The 26,721-nt window shown below is 49.6% G+C and overlaps 1 protein-coding gene across 5 annotated transcripts in view; it reads right to left on the bottom strand.

Annotated features, from left to right (window-relative positions):
• Positions 1-26,721, bottom strand: part of NACC2 (NACC family member 2) — a 54,823-nt gene that overhangs the window by 8,533 nt on the left and 19,569 nt on the right. For 2 of the 5 annotated variants that reach the window (XM_063174918.1, XM_063174920.1), the window contains 2 exons: positions 10,309-11,229; positions 2,468-2,635 (listed from right to left, as the gene is read on the bottom strand). In XM_063174918.1, the coding sequence (XP_063030988.1) occupies positions 2,468-2,635; positions 10,309-11,167 (1,027 nt within the window). In that variant the 5' untranslated portion in view covers positions 11,168-11,229. Of the gene's footprint in view, positions 1-2,467; positions 2,636-10,308; positions 11,230-12,036; positions 12,193-12,597; positions 12,784-18,676; positions 18,746-26,721 lie in introns of those variants that run through there. The other 3 variants (XM_063174923.1, XM_063174921.1, XM_063174922.1) reach the window with 3 other exon arrangements.

The following is a 26,721-nucleotide window of genomic DNA, read 5'->3' as shown; positions in this document are numbered from 1 at the left end:
GACAGAGGGCTTTCTGGAGAATCCTGACAAATCCTTGGAGCCTTGGCGAGTCCCAGGCAATAACAACTCCTAATTTTATCTGTACAGACAGGAAGTCTATGGGAATCAAATGAAAGGATTCCTATTTTCTCACCAATGCACACCGTGCAAGGCTTACACTGTGATTTGATATGTACAGATCAGATTATTTATTTTTTCTGAAGCAAGAAAACCCCAATCCATTTCGCCTTTTCTTTTTTTTTTTTTTTCCAGTGCAAGGCTGCAGAACACAGAGCTGGAAATGAAAGAAAAAACCCATCTAGCACAGAAAGAGGTACTTGGTTACAGATATAACTGCTTCCAAAACCCCAGCCCATCACCTTTTGGTACCTCTGGTGAGCAGGGAATTTTCCTTCTAATGCACAGCAACTGCTGCCTTTGAAGCTGCTGCCTTTAAGGATGTTTTCTGGAAGAAAAAGGAACCCTGTGCAAAGCAGCTGGACACATCCAGAGGTCTGGCAGTACTTTAGAGCAGGTTTTATATCAAACCTTTTTACTCAGCTCACAGACCAGCCTGCTCCTGCATCAGCACTGCTTCCAGGGAGAGGTTATCCCATTTTTCAAGCAGGGGGTTTTGGTGTTTGCTTTTAATTAAGATTAAATAATGGGTCATAGCTGGATCCAGAACACACTCTGTTCTGGAGATATAAAACATCTGCTGGAGCAGCAACATCTCCTCCTGGATTTCCAGGGAAGAGATTGTCCCTGACCTTGTGGATGCAGCCCCTGGGGTGACCCTCTGCACCTCCCCTGGCTGCACCAGGGGCACCCCAGGACCCTGATCCTGCCCAGGACCCAGCATCCCTCTGCATCTCTGGCCATGCCACTGTCACCAGAAATCCTCTTCCATCTAATGAGGTTTTTTAGTCTTGTTTTGTTGGTTTTTTTTTTTTTTTTTGAGTAACAGCCTCAGCCCCTCCCTTATATGTGCTGTGCTGACTGCAAGCCTTGTTAAAGACCCTTTTCAGAGAGGGCTGCTCAAGTTTGCTGAATCAACTATAGCATGAAAAACCAGAAACAAAAGGAAAACGCTCCCACTTGGAGAGTTGAGGAAAACTTTCACAGCAGGATCAGGCCCCCACTCCAGGTCTGAGACAGGAATTAGGGGAGTTTATTTTGTATTTTAAGAGATAAGGCATCAGAGCAAACACCAGCCATCACTGAGGGGAACTTCACTTTAATAAATGAAAAATAACCAGGCAGCCACTATCGGTTAGTGATATTAATCTGCTTTTTTCCAGATTGAAAAATGTAAATCAAGCAGAGTTGCCTCAAACCAATTTGCAGCTCTCACTGTGAAAATAACCTGCACCACTTGATGGTTTTAAGAAGTCTCACATTAAATGGAAATGGGTACAAAATGAATATTCCAGATCCAAAATAAATACTTGTGGTTGTAAGCTGTGCTTTGCCTTCCATCAAAGTCCTGTCTTCCATCAGCTGCAAACCTTTGTGGGCATCCCCTGAAATCCTGATTCCGTCTCCAGAATGAAAATGAAGTCATGCTACTCACCAAGAGAGAAATGACTGCAAGGGAAGAAGAACTGATTTGGATGGACTGTGCAGCCACATGTCCCTTTTGGGGCTTTGCAGGGATCAGTTAAACCTCCCCACCTGGGGCACGTCTGGGATGTCCTGCCCAGTCATCCCCACACAGCCACATCCAAGGGAAAAACCCACAGCCAGCCCACTGCAAAGTAAAGCTTCTAAAAGCAGAATATTATTGTTATGATTATTATGATTATTATCACTGGAATTCGACCTGGTCACTCCAGTTAAACACTTTCTGTGCAGTGCTGGGTGTGCCTGGGATGCCACAGCCACCTGGCTTCACTCCTCCAGCTCTACATTCTCTAAACAGAACTTCTTCCACCTCACACTGGCCAGAAATCTTTCCTAGAGACGGAGTAAATTCTCCCAATATTGTAAATTCCCCCCAAAATGAAAACAAAGACAGAAGAAAGGATCAAACCCAATTCCTTCTCCTCCTGCTGCAGTTTTTGACCACTTAGTAAATTTATAAAGAAATTTTACAGGTTTTTCAAAGCTTGTTCATTGACACAGATTTTATCTCCCTTGCTTTGTAAATCTTATAATGTGGAAATTTTTGAGTGGGGGTTGTTGGGCTTTTAGATCTGTGATTCTAAATGAAAACACACTCACTGCAGCCACACCAAGCAGGAAGAACACAAGCTGCAGAATTCAATTAAAATGCTAAATTAATTCAATTGAATAAATCCTGTTAATGACACATTTTTCTGTCAGCAAATTAGAGGAAACTCGGAACTTTCCAAAAAACGCTCGGTGACGAATAATCCAGAAAGACACAGCAAGGGCACGCGAGATGGAGAGCACAGCTCCAGAAGGGGAACGGCAGCAACCCAGAGGTATTCCAAGGAAATTCCAAGGTACTCCAAGGAAAATCTACCTGCAACGAGCTCGAGTTTCTCGCCAGGGTCCCCCTCGGAGTAGAGCTTGGGGTGGCAGCGATAGCCGATCTGGCTGATGAGGCTGGCAGGGAGCGCCACCAGGTCCCGCCGGATCAGCACGCACGAGCGGTTCTCCAGGGGGATCTGCTCTGCCTTCTCCTGGGCCACTGCAGAACGGAAGGGGAGAGCCGTTAAAATAACCTGTCACGATGCTACAGGAGGTCAGGCTTTGATTTCGTCACGCAGCAATTGGAAATATTCCCCCCCACGGGGCAGGTGACACCTGAAAACTTGGGAAAACCTCCTGGTCTCCCCCTCCACAGCAGCCTCAGCTTCTGCAGAAAGGGATCCTCAGAACCTAATTATGATTTAACATCTCCTGAGTCAATAGTTTGTGAAAATGGACAGCTCTGTTCAGCTGGCATCACTCTGCACACGGAGCTGCTGCCCCACACATCCCAGGAGGGTGGCAGGAATTTCACCAGGGCTTCTAAACAGTGAACTGATGAACACCTGCAGCAGTTCCATCATTACTTCCCTTGATGGTTTTTCATGCTGAAGTTAAAATCCAGACCCTGCAGACACCTCTGCTCTGAGAAGGGTCACCAGAGCCTCTCTGTGCACCCACCAGCCACCTCCAGCCCACCTTCTGTTCCTCTGCCTCTGCAGGCCAGCTTTTCCTCTCAGTAACAAAAGAAGCCCCCATCAACAAGGCAAAATATGTTATTATGAGGTAGCTTGAAAACAAAAATACCAGATTTTCCCAACCCTCTCTGATGCACCATCTCCAGAGCCCAGCACTGCCCAGGAGCAACCAGCAACATGGAAAAGCTGAAATACTGGGCTGTCCTGCCAACACCTCCAAGCCTGGGCATTGTGGGCACACAGGGGATTGGTTTCTAAAGCACATTTACAGTCCAAGACTACTAGATTGCTTAAAATGACAATTTTTGACAGCAACGATGGCTGACCATGCACATCAGCTTCAGAACACGGTGGGAACAGCCCCAGGGCTGAACTGCAGCCCAGCTCTGCCACGATCCACCTTTTTCCCCCCAAAACTGTTTGATAACATGACAAGTGCCACGTACAAACCCAAACCCAGCTCTGTGCTCAAAACCTATGCACACTGAGAGAGCAGAAACCCCAGCAAGGAGCATTTCTGAACCCAAAACCTGCTCCAGAGGTGTCTTTCCCTGCGACTATCCCCGAGTTCTGGGTTCGCTTTTCCTCCCTGCAGATAAAATAACAAGTTTTGCAGAGCTGTTGCTCAGTAACCCAGGGTGATGGCTCGGGGACAAAGGGAGCAGTGTTCTGTTCTAAGTAGGACATGGCCACGGTGCCCTGCTGGGCTGGGGCATCCCATGCAGGCTCTGGGGCATCCCCACCCTCAGGACATGGGCTGGATGGCTCCCTCTGGCCCTGAGGAATGGCAGGAGGGGTTCTGGAATGGCAGGAGGGTGGTCCCTGCTCAGGGATACACAACCCAACAGCAGCAGAACAACTCACAGGGTGGTTTTAAACTCTTTGTGCCATCACGGCCCCATCACCAGTGGGAAATCTGTGCATTGACACTCCCAGCTGCAATATCCCCAGCATTGCCAGACCCAGCTGGAGATGGGGCTCAGCTCCCACTGAGGGAGAATCTCAAAGATCAGCCCTATTTTGAGGCTTTTAGAGTGATAAGCAAACCATATCCCATTAAATACTGATATTTTCAGCTTAAATAAACCAAAAACAAAGGGACAGTGGGTATGGGGGAGCCAGTCCTGCTCTGCTGTCCTTCCCTGGCAAGGCAGGGCCACCAGGGCAGGAAGGGACACCTCAGTCATCTCCCAGAGGCAAAATTTTACTCAGAGGTAAAATTAAATACACAACCCCTAGGAGCTGTATGTGTGACCTACACAATCCCACCTCAGCAGGGGGCTCTGCCCAGGTTATTAAAAAATCACTAAAAATTATTAAAAATATTAGCAATTATTAAAAATTATTAAAAATTGAATTTTTAATACTTCATTTTTACTTTAACCAATGGCTCAGGTCGAAAGCACCCACAATATCCAACAGCACCATACTTCAAAAACCAAACTAAAATTCAGCTAAAAAGACCAAGCACAACTCAACCTACTGCTGGATTTTGGTTACATCTGTCCTGCTGGCTCACTGTCCATAAATCTCTTATAAAACACAGCCATGAATCATTTTGGGGGGCTTTGCTCCCATTCAAGCATCAGCAGAAAATCAACGATACCAAACAAAAAGAGGTTTGGGGCTTTCAGTGGCACCTCGGTTGAGCAGAGAGCAATCAGTTATGTAAAGGAGCAGGACACAAGAGCCACTCTGGTGCCATGTTTCCACAGAAAGCCACTCTGTTTGGCCTTTCTGCTCCACAGAACAGGAGAGTATTTGCTTCTAATTAATTTGTGTCTTCAGAGGGCAGCGGCTCCTTCCCTTTGAATGAAAGGGCAAACAATGGGAAGTATTGTTAAATACAGTTTTGTTCCTGAACAAGAAAGGAGCTCCCAGCCAGCAGAGAGGGGCAGGAAATCATTACAGAGGAAGCCACCAGAGCTGCCAGCCAAACACTGGAATATTTGATTTATTTGGATGTATGCTTTTATCCCAAACTTAGCTAGAGGCTGCAGCTGCAACAGGTGGCGCAGAATGGAAAAACTCGTTTTCCTGGATTTTTCGGGCCGAAGAAACAGCCTCAAACCAACTCACTGGTCCGTGCTCCATGGCTCCAGGCTGTGCATGATGCTGGGGCACGTGTCCTCCTCATCCCTAAAACAAACTCCAGAGATCCCTCACAGCCCCTTAGTGCTGAGCCCGCCATGCTTGGGTGACATTGGGATTTCTGCACGTCCCACCTGAGCTTTGCTGGGGATGGGCTGCTCAGGTGAGTGCCTGGGGATTGCTGGACACACACCTGGCCCCAGCACTCACTCATCTCCTTACTTCCTGACAATCCAAACAGCAAAACGAGTCACAAACCCCAATTCCCACCAGTTTGGGTTCTCCAAACTGCACATAAACATCAGGGTGCTCCTGCGGGTAAGAAACAACTGCTGCTGGTTTAGGAATGGGATTGGGAGACACAGAAAGATCAGAGTGATGGAGCCTCACCCAAAAACTGATCTTCACAGAGTCCCAACATACAACCACACATCTCAAACCCTGAGAGAACCCATCTCCACCTGCTCCACCATGGATGATCCTTTTCTGTACACAGCAAAAAGTCTCTTTTCAAACAGCAATATTCTAACATTTCCCTCCCACCAGCCTATTTTCCACTGGCAGTGGGACCACCTCAGAAATATCTTCCCTCCACAGCCTCAGCATCCCCAGCATCTGCTGCAGATGTAAACCTGGAGCAGAGGACACACGCAAGCACCCTGGGACAGATCCATCACAGAGTCCCAACGGGGAGAGTTTACATTTCCCAAATAGTACATTTATACCAACGTACTGAAATGTAGCCTTTGATTTGTGACCTATTTATACAGGGAGGTAATCTGGAATTAGTATAGGAAAAATATTACTGGTTTATAAATACCCCTATCTTGCCTTCGCCTCCGATCTCAGCCAGGAGTGAAACATCTGCCAGCCTAAAATTAAACATCTGTGGTTCAGAGGGAGGAAAATGGGGCTGGAAGTTTAATGCCAAAAAAGGCCAGAGGCTGAGTGCCCCCAGCCTGGGGCTCAGCTCTGGCTGTGGCAGGGTCAGGATGGGGCACTGCCACCACAGAGCCCTCAGCCTGGAAAACACCTCCAAAACCAGCACATCCACCCTGTGCCCAGTCCCCACCTTGTCCCATGAAGACACACAGGCTTTCAGCACTTTGCAGGTGTCTGAATCCCCCCGCAAAAGCCAAAGTGCTCTGGCGGATACTGACACAGCCCTCGACCGCTTCATTCCCTACAAATCCACGAGCTGTTTGCTGCTGAGCATCCTCCTGTGCACAGGCTGGTCCCCAAGGAGCAGGGGGAGCTGGCGTGAGCAGGGGCTGTCCCTGCAGTGGCAGCCAGCTGCTCCATCCCGCTGCAATTCCTGCCGTGATTTGTGATTCACGCGGCCGCAGCGCGGGATGCTGCACGGGCTGCACCATTTGGGATTCTGGGCTGTTCCCTGCCCTCTTTCCCTACTGTCAGGAATCAGAGGCCAGGAGAGAAAACTATTCTCTCAGCTAATTACCACAACTATTCTATAATGGCTATTTTAGATGAATTTTTAATGAAGTGTGCTCTTGTCAGTTCAGGATTTCATAACTTTCAAGTCCAGCCTTTACATTCCAGCCGTTTGCTGCACCAAGATTTTCCCTTTTCCCTGCAAACCGGTGCAGCAGGAGCAGGGGAGGAGGACGGACCCTTGCACAACTTCGCTGGTGCCTGTCAAAATTAAATTAACTGCATCTGCTCAGCAGAGAGCTGACTGACAAGAACGTGGCTCAGTGCAGAAAAGCGCCGAGCATCTGCAAGTCCTGCTGAAACCCACTTCAGCTCGGGCCCACGACGCTGTAATTAACAGGGATAAAAATACTTTGCTTTTGTTTAATATTTTCTGGAGTTGTGCGTTCCTCAGATCAGATGCTGGAAACCTCATTAAGTCTCGCTCGTGTCCTCGAGGCCCACATGTTCTCCATACCCAGACCTAGTTCTGGAGCAAGGAGCCATTTTACCGCAGTGCTCCCAGCCTGGCACGGCAAACGTGGCCACCAAACCTGCCCAGAGCCTGGGGGGAAACTGAGGCAGCTTTTCCCCTCTGCCACCCTGCCTGCCTACACCTGAGCCTGACCCTCCTGTGTTTATCATGCTCCTTCTGCAGGTCCAACCCTTGTCCTGGTCCCTCACAGCAGTGCCACCGCTGCAGGTGGCACCAGCTTCTTCTCCCAGGGCTCCTCCAAGAGGAAACAGCCTCAAACTGTGCCAGAAAAGGCTCAGGTTGGACAAAAGGAGGAATTTCTTCATGGAAAAGGTGTTCAGGCATGGGAAGGGGCTGCCCAGGGAGGTTTTGGAGTGCCCACCCCTGGACGTGCCCAAGGATGCGACACTCGGTGCTCTTGGTGGTGTTTGGTCAAAGTTTGATCTTGGAGACCTTTTCCAACCTTAATGATTTGGAGATGAGGATCTGATCCAGCTTTGGAGATTCAGAATGGCTCTGACTACAAAAAGGGGTGAAGAAAATAAATTAAAAACCCCCAGCTTTGGGGCAAGAAGAGGATTGGTGACCCCTCCAAGGCTGGTGGGTGATGCTGAAGGCAGGTGAGGAGCTCAGTCCACCTCAGCAGCTTCAGATAGGGAATAAAAATGCATAGAAAAAGAAGGAAAAAATTCCAGCAACCCTCTCTGAAATTCAGAGCTTCGTCTGCTCCGCTCCTCTTTGGCTTTGTTTTTGTTTTCACAAACAGGGCTCTTGGAAACCTTGGCAATGCCTGGTTTAAAGGGCTCCCCCTCCCCCAGGGCTTTGTGAGGCTGTGGGATCTCCATGCCAGGAGCAGGATTAGCTGCCTTCTCTCTTCCATCTCACAGTTTCATTATTCTGCACCTTTTGAGAGGGTACAGTTTATCCCGAGTAATTAAAACACAGTTAGCTCTACAAGTCCCGACCATAATGGAACAGCTTAGGTTTTACTTTTTGTAATCTCTCTTTTGCATGCCCTCTTTTCCAGGAAGCCTGATACCTATAGCTGCCTTATTTCAAACAGGAAACTCCCCCGAAAGGTGCGGGTGGGGAAGAGGAATTTCAGCAGAAATGTGGGATATTTAGAGCCTTACAACCTGCCTCTTCCCTGCATGGCCTCAGCATCACCACCTGCTTCCCCCTACAGAAAACAAGCAGGAGAACTTGGCTGTGGGATGCCCAGCCCTGGCACAAGGGCTGCAGCATCTCCAGTGACACCTGAGAAAGCTGCTCGGATTTTCACTTTTCCAGCTGGGATGATTCCTGTCCAGCACGGATCAGGGGCAGCCTCAGAGCTGCTGCTGCACCATCCCCAGGCTGGTGCTGTCCTTGCCTTCTGAATTGGTTTTGTTCTGCTCCTGCAGGAACTGGCCCCGTGACAGGGATGGAAAACACACTCCAAGGGCATGATCCCACTGCTCCAGGGAACCACTGAAGGCAAACCCACATTGCTCACCACAGGCTCTACAGGGAAAAGCAAAATAAACCCAAAACAAGTGGGCAACACACAATCCTGTTCAGTCTGGCTCCAACAGCAGCCATGGAGGAGACCCTGACCTTGTCCCACCCCTGATCCCACTCCTCTCCTGCCCCATCCCAACCACTGAAGCAGGACAGGGAGAGGCTAATTTGAGGCTAATTTTCTACAACCGCTTGTCCACTTCTCCTAACAAATTTTTTTTAATATTAAAATAGTAAATTCACTGTTTTCCTCCTTTTTCATATGGCTTAGTGAAAAAACACCATGGAAAATTCTGCTTATCTGTTCACTGTCTGGCAGGGGACGTGGCAAGAGGATGCTGAGGGGATGGGATGGGATGGGACGGGATGGGATGGGATGGGATGGGACGGGACAGTGTGTGGGGGTGAGCCCACTCTCAGTACTAAGGAAGCCTACCTGTTTTATGCAACAAAAATTGTCCTATTTGCCAAATCTTGTTCCTTGGTGAAGACTAAAGCCAAATGGCTTTAAGGAGAGCTCGTCAATGAACCAGAGTTAAAATATTTGCAGCATCAGTGCAGCAATCCCAGGAGGCAGAGCAGGGGAAGCAGCTCCAGGGGAGGGGATGCTGCGTGCAGCCACAGCCAGGGGGAAGATGTGCCTCCCTGGGGAGCTCCTGAGGATCAAAGCTGCTGCCACAAACACCTGCAGCTCCCACCAGGAGGCCTCTGTGAGGCTGAGCTTCCATGGGGGACACTGCCAGCTCCACCTGTGTGGGGTGCTGGAAGCTGCTTCCACAGGGGATGCTCACAGGACAGCACCCAGGGGCATCTCCCCCTGGAACTGTGCCCCTGGACCTGCAGCCCTGTCCTGGCTCCTCAGGAGGGTCTGAGCCCTGCCAGGTGCCAGGAAAACAGGCTGTGTGCCCAAGGAAGTGGGAGGGAAAGGAGCTCTCGTGTCCCTGTGCCCACTCTGGGGCTGAGCAGCAGCTCCCAGCCAAGCAGCACCAAAGAGAAGCAGCCTCCGCTGTCTGGGGCCCGTTGAGGGATTCACACTCAGCCCTTAATCCCAAATTCTGGAAGGACAGCAGGGTTTTACTTAGTTCTGGGCACTAATGGGGAAATAAAAGAACAGGAAGCCCCAAAAATGCTTTTTCATTTCTAACAGTGATGTGTGGGACAAGAAGAGAGGGGCACTTCAGGGAGTGAGGAGAAAAATCCATCTTTCCTTCCTGTTGCAGATATTCCTAATTAACTTCAACAAAAACTATTTCGTTTATATTCTCCCTTCCTCCAAATATCCCGTGCTCATCACTTTTTTGGAAACTCTTATTCTAAAAAGCCAGGACAGAAGACAGCTCCCAGAGTGACCACCTGGCCCCGGGCCAAGAGGATGACCCACAGCAGGTTTGCTCAGCCATCACCTCAGGATGGATGCCACCACCACAGGGCTCGTGCAGCCACCAGGCTCCTCGCTGGCGGCCTCAGCTAAAAAGCAAAGGCTGAGCTGACCCTGGTGGATGATGCAGCCTCTCATCTAAAGAATGAGAGGCACCGAGACATCAGTACCAAGCCCACCACACGGGCAAAAACCAACAAATGAAACCCCCAAAGACCAAAACCCGGCGACCAACCCAAATCTGCCCACAGTAGCTGGACGAGGCCCACACAACCCCATCAAGGGAGCAGAAAACCCAAGCAGAGAGAGCCATCCATTACCAGAGTAACCTCCCGAGGACTTGATGTACATCTGCCCGTACTGCTCCTCCACCATGGTGTCGTAGGCCTCGTCGTCCTCCTCGTCCTCCTCGTTGTGGTAGGAGGTGGGGCTGTCGGTGGTGGGGATGCTGCTGGCGCCGGGGCTGGTGCGTTCCCCCTGCGAGTACTGCACCTGCTGCACGTTGGGCAGCAGCGTGGCCAGGTTGGGCACCCCGTAGTAGGAGACTCGGGACAGCTTCAGGGGCCCCGCGCTGGCACCGGCGCCGCCAGGCCCGTCCCGGGCGCCGGGCTCCAGGGGCCGCTTGCCGGGCAGGCCGGGCAGGGCCTGCAGCTCCAGGTTCTCGTGTTTGACGCGCGTGAGCAGCGGGATGGGCATGGAGGGGGACATGACGTAGGGCGCCGAGGCCGACTGCAGCTGGTTGCAGGGGCTCTGCGGCTCCGAGCTGGGGTCTTCGATCATGGTGGTCTGAGAGTCACAGTGCGGGGAGCTGACCTTGAACATCAAGTCCGTGCCTTTCTCCACGATGTGCTGGATCTGCAGGAAGCCCGCCGTGTACATCACCACCAGCTGCTCGCTCGCCGCCATGGTCAGCTTGCCGGTGTAGCAGAAGGAGAGGATCTGCTGGAAGCAGGCCGGGGGGACGGTGCCCGGCAGCTCGAAGGCGTTTTTGCTGTTCCCACTGAACAAGTCTCGGAAGTAGAGGCTGCTGGCGGCCAGCACCGCCCGGTGAGCCTTGAAGGCTTGGCCCTTCACCACGATGGAGACATCGCAGTAGAGCCCCAGCAGGCGCTGCTCGTTCAGGCAGCCCAGAACGGTGTTCCCGAAGTTGGGAATCTCTATGTGCAACATCTGCGACATGGCTCAGGGTCGGCCGGAGCTCCTCAGACATTCAATGCAGGAATATCCAAAGTAGGGCACATCTGAAAAACGGAGAAGGCAGGGGAGAGAGGAACAAGGTTTTTAGACAGTTCACCAAAGGCAGGCAGGAGCACAGGAACCCACCTCACCAGACATCAAAGGCTCCAAGGCGAGCTCCCAGAGCCAAGGCGGAAAAGCGATCGCTTGCAAAAATCATTTATCGATGGTTTCGAGCAGCCTTGGGAATGCCACTGGTGGATGGCAAAGGATATTTCAAAAAAAAAAGCAAGTATTTCCTTCAAGCTGTGGTCTGTTTAAATAAGCACCACTGATTTATTCCCTCGGGGGTTTTTACTTTATGCAGGAAAATCTGAACGATAATGGGAGAGAACAGTAAAGCAAACGAAAGGCAGTCACACAGATCTCGGTAGCATTATATAAGAAACACAACAACCAGCAGCTATGTTGAAACTACAGAAAAGATATTTATAAAACAATGTGCCATTCTGCCCGAAATAAATACAGGATTCTGCCGGAGCGAGAGCTCCTAGGAAAAAGCACTTTGAAAAGCAATCTTCCCATTTGCACCAGAAAGAGGGAGCGTTTCAACAGTTAAACCCCTTCTCAACAGATTTATCCTCCAACAAAACGAGGCTTATCTCCAAATTAAGCCAGATATTTGAGCCCCAATAAAACAAACCAACGTGCCTGCCGCAGCGAGCCGCCTACCAAGTTGTCTTCTTATTTTCCTCCCCCAGACGCCGAGCGGGGCAGGGGCAGCCCCAGCCCGGCCCCCGGTGCCGCCGGTACCGGCAGCGCGGACCCTCCGCAGCCCGGCCCGGCCGCTCTCCCTCCAGGGCCAGCTGTACCTTTTGGCCATGGGCAGGATTGCTGCTCCGGCTGCTCCTGGAGCAGAGCCCGGCGCTGGGAGTGCGCAGAGCCCGAGCAGGTAACGCTGGTGCAGCCGAAACTCCGGCGGAGCAAATCACTGCGGATGCACCGAGCCCAGACCCCCCCCGCGCCGCCTCCCCAGACAGTCCCGGGGATTCAAAATCCTGCAACACCACTCAAAAAAACTACCTTTAACTAATGCTGAAAGCGCAGAACAACGATTTTTTTTTTTTAAATAAAAAAAAAAATTAGAAGTTTATCTGAGAAAGATTAAAAAAAAAAAATCTCTGGAAAGAAAATAATAACCCACAAAGAGCTGCTCTGTTCCCATTGCCGAGGGGAAAAAAAAAAAAAAAAAAAAGTCCTATCTGCAAGGCCACGGGGTAACAGGAAGAAAAGGGAACACACTCGGAGCCAATTTAATTGTATCTGCATGGTTAAAAAAAAAAAAAAAAAAAAAAAAAAAGGAAAAAAAAAAATTCTTCCAAGCGAGGAAGTTCGCGGTGCCTTCGCCTGGCCCGGAGCGAACACGAACGTACCTTGAGCAGCGGCCGCTGCCGAGGGGCTCCGGAGCCCCCGGTGCCCGGGGGAGGGGGAAAATAAAATATAGTATCAAGCGCTAGGTTTGTATCTGCTGGAGCTCGAGCTTTTACCAAGTCAAATCTCCCCGGCAGCGCACAGCATCTAAATGAATAGGCCGGATGCAGATTAACATTCAGGCTGCTCTCTGCAATGAATAGAGCCCTTTGATTAGGGACCTGAAGTAAATGCCAGTTTCAAACCGAAGCTTTAAAAACAGAGAAATATCAGTGCCAGAGGAATGCTCTCAGTGTTGGTACAAGACAGACTTTTGATGAGTCACTGCAATGCAAACAAAGATGGCAGAAATACTGTACTGTATGCTGATGAAATGCTTAGTGGTGCCACGGCAACTGAGACAGGTTTTAAATTTATAGTGCAGTTTTGCATATGAATTACGCTGTAAACTGCCTCCCCTGCCATCTAGTACATCCAGAGTGTCAAAGCATTTAAACTATTCCAAACAGTCTGCAGAGCTGGCACTGCTGCTGGTTAACTCCTGCGGCCAGGGGAAGGCAGGGAGCAGGGCTGGGGAGCATCCCCTGCATCCCCCCAGCACCCTCCTGTACCCCCTGCATCCCCACAGCATCTTCCTGCATCCTGAGCATCCCCCTGCATCCCCAAGCATCCCCCCCGCATCCTCCTGCATCACCCCTGCACCCCCACAGCATCCTCCTGCACTGCCCCCACATGCCCCCAGCATCCTCCTGCATCCCTCCATCATCCTCAACAACCCCTGCACCCCCCAGCATCCTCCCACCTGGCCCAGCATCCCACCCCAAGAGCACCTGCCCAGAAGCACAGCTTTGGGAATGCCCAAATCCGCCCAAAATCAAGGTGCTTCTTGGGCAGCCACAGTCCTGCTTCCTGTCCCCCCCTCCAGATCCCCCCCATCCCCAATACAAGAAAGCCTTTCAAATGCAGGAAAAATGTTTACCCCTTGGGGAAAGCTTCTTTCAGTCTGTGGCTGAATCCACTAAAAGCAAATCCATTTGCTTAAGTAATGAAATCCCAGTCACATTGTCTCCTGGATTCAGATTTTAAATTACCTTCGCATTTATTGAGCATGTTTGGTGCTTTTTTCTGGGAAAGAGGGTGGGGCCTCTCCCTTTGCTTATTTCTCCCTTGCCCAGAGCATTTTTCCTTGTGCCACTGGCCTCGGGTTTGGTTTGACTGCTGTGCTCTGATGGTCACACACAGTTAAAATCCCAGGGATGAGAGGTGAGGCCATCCCCAGAGCAGGATGACTGCAGGGAGCACGGGGCTGGTGATGCTCCAGCCTGACCTTCCCTCCTGATCCTGCTCACTGCTCCACTTCCACACCCTCAGGGATGTTTGGTGCATGAGGTTCAAGCCCAGGGCAGGGAAGTGCTGCTCTCCCAGATTTGCCCCAAACTGCCCCAAATCCCAGAGGACCCCACAGAGCCTGGAGAGCCCCATGCTCCCACTCCCCACCTTGGGAATGCTCACCACCCTCACCCAAACCCCTCAGGAGGCCACTGGGGTCCCTGCCTGGTGCTGCTGAGAGGGCACCTAGGTCACATCCCACGAGGACATCACCCAGAGGTGACACCACAACAACCAAGCTGAGAGGCCAAAACCTCTCCCAGGCACGACAGCACTCACCTGTGCAAATGGAATCTGCCCTGGCAAACAAAGATCCACTCTGGGTCCGTGCAAATTACTGAGGAAAACCCGAGTTACAGAAAAAAAACATCACTGCTCAGGCACCTAAGGGAGCCTCGTAATTCCATGAGGATGGGAAGAACAGGGGTGGAGAAGGATTTCCTCCTCCTCCCTTCCAGGAAGGGCTCCCTCAGAGCAGGAGAAGACACCAGGGAGGCCTTGGATGGACCCAGCAGGGCAGGATGTGTGGGACCAGCCAAGGACAGCTCGGTAGCACACAACAAGCCAAACTTAAAATAAATATCAATTATTAATATTACTTAGAATTTGCTCTACAAACAAACAGGATTGTCTGGAGGAACCCCTGTCTCTCCCTAAAGGCACCAAACTGGGCTGGTTTAGGGCATGTTTTAAGCCAAGGAGAAGGAACAAAGTGCCCCAGCATCCCAAATCTTTGGCAAAACTCAGATAAAACCTCTCAGGAGATGCTGCACACAATTGGTCCCTCCCAAAATGCAGTTCCCAGGGAAATGGGGGGGAAGTAACAGCTTGGTTTAGGAAGAGCATCAAGGAACACAGCAAAGCCACACAAGGAAGCTGCAGAAGCCCAAACCACCCCAATAAACCATCAGCCAGGACTGTTGGAATATTCCTTTCTTCCTCCCTCTGCCCCTTCCTTTTTATGACCAGAATACACCAAAAAAGCCTCCCAAAACCCAACCCAAAACCACCAAAAACCCCAAATCGTGAAGAAATAAAATAAAACAGTCTTGAAAGCCCAGGAGAACCTGCTCAGCACCAAACCTCGCATTCCCTAAAAACAACAGCAACAAAAAGCTACTGTGATTAGACAGCAAATGCAATAAAGCTTGATAATTTCTAACTTTAAAATCCCTCTATTAAATATGATCATTTTTCTTTTAAATAGAGCACCAAGAGACCTTTGAAGGGTTTGAAATGGCTTCAGCCCATCTGACACAGGAAGAGCTGTGCTGCAGGAGAAATGACCTTTGCAATTACAGATGTAAACTGTATATTTCCAATCTCATCTCCCAAGCTGAGCTGTGTCCCAAGGTGCAGGAGGAGCCCCCAGCACGACCATCACCCCAAAAAATCCAGTCCCCTTTGGCCTGGAGTGTCCTACAGGTGACAGACCATCAACAGGACATCTCCAAATGGGAAAACTTGGATAAAACTGGATTAAAACCAGACAAACATCCCCCACCTTGATCATTTTACATATGTGACCATTCAAGCAAAAACATCATTTTTGTTTTCTGATGGCAGCCTCTTTCTCCAGGAGGATAATTTGTACATCTCTGCCTGATTTTTGTAAAGTCATAGCCTTTGTCACAAGATGTTCATAAAAAATGCAGCTGTTATTTGAGACAACTTCCAGGAGAGTTTGGGAATTCTCAGTTTCTGCATTCATCTGCTTTGGGGGAAAGAAGAAAAGCAGGTTTGCTCTTTTCCAAACTAATTCCCTGCTCTGAGGCCTGAAAGGTCAGGGCGAGGCGACAGCAACAAAGGGAAAAAGCATCGACCTAGAATGAGATGCTGCCATCAGAGCTCCCCCAGGAGTAATCAGAAATAATTAGATAATGTATTTAAATTGGCTTTTTTTTTTTTTTTTTTCCTCAGCCAAACAACAGAGAGACTGGGTGGAGAATCATTCCCCCAAAGCCCCCCAAAAATCCTGCAGCTCCCCAGGAAGGTGAGCTGGGACAGGGACAAAGGGACAGGGACCCTCTGGGGGTGGGAGACAAAGCAGCCAAAGGCTCCAACCCCCCCAGCCAAAGCCCCAGGAAAGAAAAGAGCTGAAAAGTCCTGCCCTTGAAGGCCCCAAAGGGTCAAAGGAAACTTCCCTTTCTTCTGTAAATGAGGAGAGAGGGGGGGGAAAATCCCACCCTTGGATTTGAGGCTGGCAGGGGGTCCCCAAAGCCACCCAATCCCCCAGGCACGGGGGTGGCACCTGCCCTGCTCTCGCTGCAGGGTTTTGGGGGTTATTTCCCCATTTTTTAATGCAAAGGAAATGTAAAAACCCAGGGGAAAATATGCAACAGCTCACTGCAAACTCGGTGGCCAAGTGTCATCATTGCCCGAGCACGGAGATGCTGTAATGCCTCAAATAAAATAGAGACTTAAATAAAATAGTTTGGTAAACTAAAGAGTTAAATAAAATAAACAGCCAAATAAAATGCACTTCAGGTCCAGGCTGAGCATATTCCCCCCACCTCTGCATCACAGGCCGTGCCAGGGAGCCAAACAGCCAAAAAGCAAAGTCTGCACCCCCACCCCAACAACCGAGCATCCCCTTTCCAGGTGAGAAAATCCAGGAGGGGAAGGGAGGGGGATTGGAGCACGGGTCTGGATTCCTGCACAGGGGGGAGAAAACAAGGTTAACTCCAGTAATCAAATGGCAATGAGCCTCCTCTCCTGCAGCACTGGTATCTGCAGCTCCAAAGTATTTATTTTTGAAATGCTGCAAGTGGCAAGCGGCGCGGACAGACCCTATTTTTAGTGTAGCAGCCAGTGGCAATGGGTGAAAGAAGATTATTTCTGCCTTATTAAGAGCAGAAAGTGAATTTGCAAATATTACTCAGTAACACACGGGCAGCCCCCACGCAGCAGACACGCAGCACGGAGCCACCACGGCTCCAGAGTTCACACACAAAGTGCAGCCCCAGAGGCTGGGCAGGGGAAAACGGGGCGGGGGGAAAAAGGTGGAAAAGTGAATTAAAATCCTGCTGATGGCGCAGCTCAGGAGGTGTGGGCAGCCCCACTGCCAGGGGATGGGGACTGGGTGCTCACTTTGGGACCCTGGCACTGCCCTGGGGGCTCTCCCTGGGGACCAAGCTCCAAACATCTCCCGTGGGGAGCTGGCACAGCCCTGAGGGGTCTCTCTGAAGATCCTGGCACAGGCACAGGGATGGATGCCAGGACAGCCCTGAGGGGTCTCTGCCCAGGGACCCTGGCACAGCCTCAAGCATCTCTCCATGGGGACCCTGGCACAGTTCCGAGGGTCTCTCCCCAATCCCTGGCACAGTCCTGAGGGTCTCTTTACGGGGACCCCATGACAGTCTCGGGGGTCTCTCCCCAATCCCCATCACAACCCCGAGGGTCTCTCCCCAGTCCCCATCACAAGACTGAGGGTCTCTTTGCAGGGACCCCGCACAGCCCAGTGTCCCCCTGGTGCCAGCGCAGCTCCGAGGGTCTCTCCCCAGTTCCCCATCACAGCCCCGAGGGTCTCTCCAGTTCCCCATCACAGCCCCGAGGGTCTCCCCCAATCCCCATCACAGTTCCGAGGGTCTCCCCCAGTTCCCCATCATCATAGCCCTGAGGGTCTCTTTGCAGGGACCCTGCACAGCCCTGTGTCCCCCCCAGTTCCCCATCACAGCCCCGAGGGTCTCTCCCCAATCCTTGACACAGCCCCGAGGGTCTCTCTGCAGGGACCCCATCCCTACCCCGAGGGTCTTTCCCCAATCCGTCATCACTGCCCCGAGGGTCTCTCCCCAATCCCCATCACAATCCCAAGGGTCTCTCCCCAATCTCCATCACAGTCCCCAGGGTCTCCCCCAGTCCCCCATCACTGCCCCGGGGGTCTCTTTGCAGGGACCCCATCACAGTCCCCAGGGTCTCTCCCCAATCCCCATCACTGCCCCGGGGGTCTCTCCCCAGTGCCCATCACTGAGGGTCTCTCCAGTCCCCCACCACAGTGCCCAGGGTCTCTCTGCAGGACCCTGCCCAGCCCCGTGTCCCTCCCCGGCAGCCCGGCTCTGTCCGTCTGTCCTGCTGCAAGGTGAGTCACCGTCCCCGGGAGCACCGCGGCTCCTCGAGGTCACCCACCCGGCAGCAGCTCCCAAAGTGCCGTCATTCAGCCAAGGCAAAGCGTGCTTTTGCCATTATTATTTCATTAGGCTTTTTCTTTTTTTTTTTTTCTTCTCTTTCCCCCTTCCCTAACACTGATCCTAAGAGCTCTCAAAGCAGAGAGAAGCAAAAATAGAAAATGCAACATTTTAATTTTTTTTTTCCCCCTCTCTCTCTCTCTCTCAGATTGCTGCAAGGGGAAGGGAGAAGGGAGAGAGACATGGCTAGAAAATACAATTATTCTGCAGAACGGAGTATTTTGCCATCTAATAAAAAGTCAAGACCCCGAGTAAGTTATGGCCACAGGAAAGCACAGAGCACCCCATCACCCTGCCTGCAGCATCCCATCACAAGCACTAATTCCCATCCGTAACACATCAAAAAAGACAAGTGCCATGCTGAATCCTATTCTCCTCACTCCTGGTACACAACAGCAGAGCTAGCAATATATAACATGCATGACTCAGTCCTAGCACCGTGCCACTACGGAACAGAAAGCTTTAAAATAAAGTAAATATCTTAAAAGGTCAATTAAAAAAAGCTTACAAAACATCAGACGCTGCTTCTCGCTAGAGCTCATTACCTAGTATGGTGGAGCTGCCTGTGTGTTTTTTTTTCTTGTGCAAGTTAGTCTGTGAGTCAGCATTAACACACATGAGAACATCAGGAATACTGCCTAGTTCTGATGCAATGGAGGTTGTAAAAAAAAAAAAAAAAAAAAAAAGAAGAAGAAGAAGAAATCGCACTCGGTTTGGACAGGAGCCTGTAATTCAATTGCCTTTACTTTTCAATTACTGCATAGCCTACCCTGACCAACCTGCAGAGGGGAAGGAAACTTTGCTTACATCTCTGTCTTAAAATTAATGACTTTTACTTTTGGCTACAGCTTATTCTCCCTGCTTAAAAAAAAAAAAAAAAAAAAAAAAAGAAGACATACTATAATTAACCCTTCAAGGGCAGCTGAGCCCGTGCAGCAATTGGGATCTTTGTGGTTTTGCAGGAATTTCAGGGCTGCCAAAAACTTCTGGTGAAGGGAGACATTTATGCATTAAACTTTTAATACTCAATAAAGCAAAGCTACAATTGCATCTGAGCTTGATCTTTAATGGAAAGAGAAGCTTGCAGACAAGGGGAGTTGGAGACTGCAGAAATTTAACTCTGCGCTTCTGGGCTCAGACAGGCAAATACGAGACTGCACAGAAGCTTCTTCAAAAATGAGGGGCTTGGTCATCCAGCAAAACCCCTGAGAAATCCAAAATCGGTGACATGAGGTGGCCACCCCAGCCTGACACCAATTTTGCCCAGACAGTGCTAAAAATCTGCTTTTGTTATATATTGCATTTACTGTTTGTAGTCCAGCAAAGAATTCCCTGTCCCCCATTTCCCTGGGGGGAAAACCAGACTGATCCCTATTTCCAGGAGCATTAAGTACATGAGTTTTCATTTCTGCCTCCTCTCCTCCTGCAGCAAAACCCCTCACTGGGGGCAACACACTGTGCCCAAAGCTTCAGAATGTGCCTATTTCTGCATCACACCCTAAACCACCCCCAGACAACGCTGCAGCCCGGAATATTGTATTATATATGCACTGCTGATGATTATAGATATGAAACGTTATAATATAGGTGATGTATGATCAATATATTGGTTTTATATATATATATTATATGCTAAACTATGTCCACCAATATCTGACAAGTTCTGAGCTGCTGGGAGAGCCCCCTAAAATCTGTTTTTTTTAATCTCTGCAGCAGAGAGAGGTCAGAGGTTGGAGTGACAAAGTCTCCCCAGTGCTCACAACCTGAGCTGGTCCCACACCAACAAACCCCCAAAAATATAAACATGTCTATGTAATTCATGTGGACTCAAAATCCAGTGAAACACAAAAAATGCCAAACCCCAGTTTAGTTTGCTGGTTGTTTTCATGAGCAGACACAAACGCTGCAAAACCCTTTCTTCTTTCCAAGTATAAATACTTATTAATGCTGATTAACCAACACAGAAGCCTCTAATATTAGAGATCAATCACTTCTGCAGCCTCTCCTGCAGGCAAGGGTCTGTCTCAAACCAGCATGAGCCTGGTGGGGTTATTTTTCCTTAAGCATGTGGGATACTTGAATACAGATGAATTGAGTTTTAAAGGAAAAAAAAAAAACCCAAGCAGCAACTTCTGGGCCAAGTTCTTGTGTGCCAAACTTTTCAACTGCCACAGCACAGCTCGACAGTGTTTCAAAAGAATTTAAGCACTGTTTTGAATACTGCTGACAATCTTCCTCATCAAAATTTGTAATTTAAATACCTCAAATCTGAAAAGCACGCTCCCTGGGGCATGCTTCATTCTCCCTCCCCACCACCCACCCTCCCCAAGCCCCATTTGGAATAAAACCCATTGCTTTCTGCAGCTGGCAGGGTTTTCCCCCCTCCTGCAGCCCCCCAGCATCCCAGAGGGATCCCAGCAGGGCAGCCCAGGATGGAGCCTCTGTGTGCACCCCAAAACACAGAGCACCCTTCCCCTTTCACAGCTCTCCAGGCTGCTCCAGAGATAAAACCAGCCACTGGTTTAGAGATAACATCAGTCACTGGTTTAGAGATAAGATCACTGATTTAGAGCTAAGTCAAATCAGTGACTTAGGGCTAACACCAGTTAGTGATTTAGGGCTAAAACCAGTTAGTGATTGAAAGCTAAAACTAGTTAGTGATTTAGAGTTAAAACCAGTGACTGATTTAGGGCCAAAACCAGTGACTGATTTAGGGCTAAAACCAGTACCTGGTTTAGGGCTAAAGCCAGTTAGTGATTTAGAGTTAAAACCAGTAACCGATTTAGGGCTAAAACCAGTAACTGATTCAGGGCTAAAACCAGTAACTGATTTAGAATTAAAACCAGTTGCTGATTTAGAATTAAACCCAGTGACTGATTTAGGGCTAAAACCAGTGCCTGGTTTAGGGCTAAAGCCAGTTAGTGATTTAGAATTAAAACCAGTGACCGATTTAAAGCTAAAACCAGTGACTGATTCGGGGCTAAAACCAGTGACTGATTTAGGGCTAAAACCAGTTGCTGATTTAGAATTAAACCCAGTTACTGATTTAAAGCTCAAAGCAGGCTGTCCTGACTCCTACCCCCAGAAGGGGTTAATCCAAGGAGCCCCATTCCCACCCTCTGCTCTCCAGTGGGTGAGATGCTCCTTCAGACGTGTCAATAACCCCCCAAATAATTCCCTAACCCCGGAGGAGCAGCTGAAGGAACGCCTTGGGGTGGCAGTGCCGGGGGAGCAGCAGCTCCATTTTGGCAGGATTTGTGTTTAAGATTCCCTCCCATGGCTGCAAAGCACCTTGAAAGGTCGGCGAGCGCTTTCATATTCTCGCATCCATCGCCGGCGCTGCCGCAGACGGAACGGATTGACCTAGACAAGAACTGCAAGAGCCTCGCTGAAATAATCCATCAGCAGCCCTCAGCTGCAGCCTCCTTTGTCATGGGAACGCTGGGGAATCTCACCTACCTACTGCAGCCGAGAGGGGCTGGAGAGCCTTTAAATCCCAGCCCGGCTCTCCTGGGATGCAACCAGAGCCGGGCGAGCCGGCACGCAGCGCCGATCCCTCCATGTTCCAGAGCCTGTGCCCATTACCCAACTCATTAAAGACAGTGATACTTTGTAACACACTCTAATCTTTAATATTCATAGCTTGCTTCATTTGCATATCATGCCATAAATAGTTGGAGCAGAGGTAAAACACAAAGCGCTCCACTTGCATTTCTAATTACGCCTAAAATCAAATGTAAATCACAACACAGCCAAGACACAGAAAATATTAAATTTGCTGGCTCTCAGTTAAAAATTTTTAAACACCCCCCCCCCTCCCCAATCATGCTCACAAACCCAATTATTTTTAAAAAGAAAAATCAAAGGAGCTCACGCTGTCTGTTCTCAAAGAGGAGCTGACACATCCCAGCCCCAGCCCTGGCGAGGGACTCAGCCCATCTCCCCAAAACCACCCCAAAACCCTGCCCTGCCCTTCCCACGGGGCTGGGCTGCAGCTGCCCATTTAACCTTGCTCTCTGGAGGAACACCAGGATCCTTCTGCTCCGGGGTGCCTGGGAAAGCTGATCTCAGGCAAAGGAGGCAAATTTGAAACATCAGCTCAAACCTGAACTTGTGCTAATTGGGCTGGCTGGAGGTCAAGGCTTTGGGTTTGGGAGAGGGAAGGAGAAAGCCCTGGGGCTGGGAGCTGCTCGGTCTCCGGGTTTAATGAAATGAGGGAAGTTTTGGGGTGCTGGCACTCAGCAGCTCCGTGTCCAGGAGGAAACAAACAATTCCTGCTCACAATGTACCAAAAGCAGGCAGAGGCAGCACAGGCCGTTCCTCTCTGCTGTGCTTTCTCCTGGAACATGGAAGAGCCCTCAGAGGCAGGAGCTGCCTCACAATGGGACACCAGTCCTGTGGAAAAGGCTCAGGACCCCATTCCACCCCTGCCAGGGAAAGGTTTGGCATCAGTGAGCCCTGTGCTCTCTCCAGACACATCCCAAATATCAGCCCTTTGGATGGCAGCTGCAGCAAAGGCACCTGCCACCCCCAGAAAGGATCCTGGGGAATGATGTGGGGCTGGCAGGGGCTCCTGGACTTGAGTCCAACCACCACAGCCCTGGAGGACTGGTCCACAACAACACCCAATTCATCAGCTTTTAGGGAAAAGCAACAACACCCAATTCATCAGCTTTTGGGGGAAAACAACAACACCCAATTCATCAGCTTTTAGGGAAAAGTGTGGCATCAGCCGAGGCTGCACCCCTGGGGCAAACAGGGTGAGGTGTTTGCACCTGCACAGATGAACTGATCCCACTTCCCCCAGCTCATAGAGACACCAGAAGACTTTATACCTGCAAAGCACCTCAATATTCATGGATAAAAATTGCTATTAGCGCATTCCTGCCATATTCTGCTCCTACTTGTATTTCCAGGGTCCCTAAATCCCATCAGTGAATGGGTCCAGGGTTCCCCAGTTCTTGCCCTCCCCTGGTGCTGCAGCTCATCCTGCCTCTTCCCAGACTGGATTCCAGCTCAGCAACTACACTGCATTAGTTCTAAGAAAGAGTTAAAAGATCTTTTTCCCTGCCATATCAAGTTCCAAAGGATTCCAGAGACATCATTAAATTTAACCCCAAAAGGTGAGCAACCGCCCCGTGCCCCCAGCCTGCACCCAGGGAGAAGTGAAAGCGAGCAGCTCACAGCCTGCAAAGCTTTTCTGCTCTTCTTATGTACCCTGGCATCTTGCCCAGACCTATTTTTAAGCCCATTTACTAGAAATCCCACAAATTAAAGGAAATACGGATAATGTTGTAAGAATCCTTTGGGCCAAATAAAAGCTACACATAATTTTCCTTGTGCATCAAGAGTAAGATCCTTAACCACAAAAACCAGATTTCCCCAAAGCTCTTTTGCAACAGCGAGAGAGAATCTTGTTTTGTAAAAAGTTGCTTTGATTCACTCCTGGATTACAGGGAGCTCCGCTGCCTCCCGGCCAAACCCAGGAGTGATTCCTGTTATGAAACACAAGAGGTGTTAGAACACAAATAAATTCAACATCTCCAGCTCTGGAACGGGGGACTGCAAGGACAGCAAGGCACAGAGTGCACTGGGGAGAAGCTGCAGGATGGTTTTGGGGGTTTTTTCCCTCTGCAGAGGAGATTTGGGTGGGTTTATCCCCCAGATTCTATGCACTGTTGTGTTCACAGTGCGTTCATTCCCCAGTTTCTGTGCACTCAGGGCTCATGGAGGGTCAGTGGGCTGGAAAATTTCCAACCTGCAGGCAGGACAGAGCCTGTCCTCCATCCCCTGTCCCCATTCCCAGTGCCACCTGCACCCCCAGGATGGGGACAGGATGGTGACAGGGTGAGCTGTGCATCACCCCAGCCCCAAGGAAGGGTCTCCTCAGCATCTCCTTGGGGATTTCCTGAAAAGCAGGGATTTTATACAAAAATAAATCTATCTCTGCTTGAATAATGACAGTGGGTCAGCAGGAAATAAAGGAGCATCCACCTGCTGCAGGGCTTTGGGAAGAGCTGAGTTTTATGCAGCATCCACGACTTTAACTTTAAATAAACTCCACTAACAGCTCTTGTACTGGGGTGAGATTAAAGAGAAACCAAGATCCATGTTTGACTACAGCTCATCAGACAAGCAGAAACAGCCCCAAAACACAACAAGTCAAAGCAGAATTTGTGGTTAGTCCTGGCACGGAGGGAATGAGGGGAAGGTGCTTCCTTTCCCCATCCAACCTCACTCTCCTTCATCCCCACCACTGCCTTAAAATGTCTTCCTCACAAACATTCCAGCTTCCTTTTAAAAAAGGAAAATAATTATGCTGGGGAATAACCACTTGTCTCCTACAAGCACACAGATATGAACACTTAAACACACAACTTTGGGAACTTTGCCAAGATTTATATGTTTTGCATGGAAAGCAAATGTTGGTGGTTTTTTTTTTTCCCCTGCCTGGGAAAATATTTAAGTGCTAAGTTTATGGAGCCAAGTCCATTTATTCCTGGTTTAGGCTGCTGCTCAGACAGAACTGAATTAGTGATTTAAGCAGCGCTGGGGGATGCAGAGCTGGCCCACGCCACAGCCCCCAGCCCAGAGCTGTGCTGGCACGTGGCTCTGGGAATTCTAACAAACCCCAGACAGGGTTTTTACCCATGGCACAGGATGGCAGGAGCGGCCACCCTTCCCTGGAGCACCCCAGGTCCCCCCCCAGTTCATTGCTGTGGTGCTTTTTGATGCAGTGAAAGTCTTTTCACGGTGATGCCCTTAGAAACAGCAACACTTGATTTGCATTTCCCTGGCCCAATTTACCAAATCCCTGCCTGCAGATGGAAACTCCTCCCTGTGATCCCAGCTCAGAGCAGCTCCCAGCTCCATCACTGTGCTGGGACCAGTCCCACGAGCTGAGGCAGCAGTCCTGTCCCATCCCTGGAAGTGTCCAAGGCCAGGCTGGACAGGGCTTGGAGCAACCTGGGACAGTGGAAAGGGGATGGAATAGGATGAGGCTTTAAGGTCCTTTTCAAAAAAAATCATTTAGCAATTCTATAAAACCCCGAGATCCACTCTGTCCCAAGCCTCAGCCACTTGCTCACACCTCGAGACCTCTTCACAAGGCCCTCCAGCATTTTGCAGCAAGCCAGCCAGTGATTTTTGCCTCTGTATTCCCATTTATTTGTGTATTTTTGCAAATCTTTCTGGCCAGTTAAACCAGAACCGTGGCGATTGCGAAATCAGGAAATTTGCTGCAACGCTCTGTAACTCTTGCAAGGCAATTAGCCAAAGCCTCACACAAATAAGCTTTTTTGCCACACCATTCTAACCACCAAGCATTAACCCATTTTCTTAGGAAACAACATCTGCTGAAACAACTTCCTAATCTAGCAGCAGGCATGGAAAAAACCCAGTGCAGTCTCCCTAGTGCAGATTTGCACTGCTCACAGGGGTCTGACCAGACCCAGTCTCCTCTCACAGACCCTCTCCCTGGGATATTTATTCCCTGGGGCAGGAAAAGTGTTCAGGTCAAAGGTTTTCCTGCAGCACTTCCATGTTTTAAAGAAAGAGATGGGGGCTCTGGAGCAGGATTTGCATCCCTGCACCCCTGAAATCCTTGGAGATACAGGAGCTGCACCCTACAGCTGCAGGGACAAACCAAAGCACACAGGTGTCATTTGTAAAAATGAATAAACGACTGAGCAATAAAGCAACAGATTCCATTTCCTATCCTGGAATTACACAGCTTTTTTTTTTTTTTTTCCTGGGAAATTTGGAACATAGAGCCAAAATCAGGCTCCGTGATTCGCCCTAGGAAAGACAGAAACCACACTGCATCCTTCTGCTCATCCCAGCCTGAAACAGCAGCCACACTTCTGTGCCATTTGTTAGAACTCATTTCCTCCCTTACTCTCTGCCCCTGCTTTCTCCACCATCCCAAAAGCCAGTAAAATAAAATAAAAAGCTTCCTTTTGGGAACGCACTGGTAATAATATTGCTCCCATCTGTTGGTAAGTCTGAGGACCTGCACGGGGAGCAAGGAGGCTGCAAAGCTGAAAGGGAGTCAAGTGTTTGCATGGTTTTAGTGAGAATGAAATCCAGCTTTAAACACAGTAAATCGGAGACTATTCTGAATCACCTCTTGAATTTTTTAATGCTACTCCTGGGAGCACTGAAGGTAAATATGTTAATTTGACTTCAATCATGGTGCAGGGGAAAAAAAAAAAGCAGCACACTGTATTAGTTTAGGGTACCAAGTCTTAAAACTATTCATGCATTTCTGCATATTTTATACTCAGCAAATAAAGTTCCAAGGTTCTATAAGGAGGCTGCAAAATTATTCTGAGTAAGCAATAATGAGCTGTGCATTATATAAGGCTGATACTAATGGTAATCTATTATTAAAATTTGAGAGTTGTAGCAGCTCCATAGGAGTCCAAGAGCAGGTTTTGCTCCCTGGGAAGGAAGAGCAGCACCTGGAGCAGGGAGCTTGCCCAGGTTTTAGGGGACCCAGGCTGCACCCCAGGGCCTTGGGATCACCTGTGCCATGGCTAATGAACTTTTCCA

The sequence above is a fragment of the Melospiza melodia genome, chromosome 22 (genome assembly GCF_035770615.1).
Source record: "Melospiza melodia melodia isolate bMelMel2 chromosome 22, bMelMel2.pri, whole genome shotgun sequence".
NCBI classification, from domain to species: Eukaryota; Metazoa; Chordata; class Aves; order Passeriformes; family Passerellidae; genus Melospiza; species Melospiza melodia.
The sequence above is the reverse complement of the archived record's forward strand: the minus strand, read 5'-3'. Positions and strand labels throughout refer to the sequence as shown.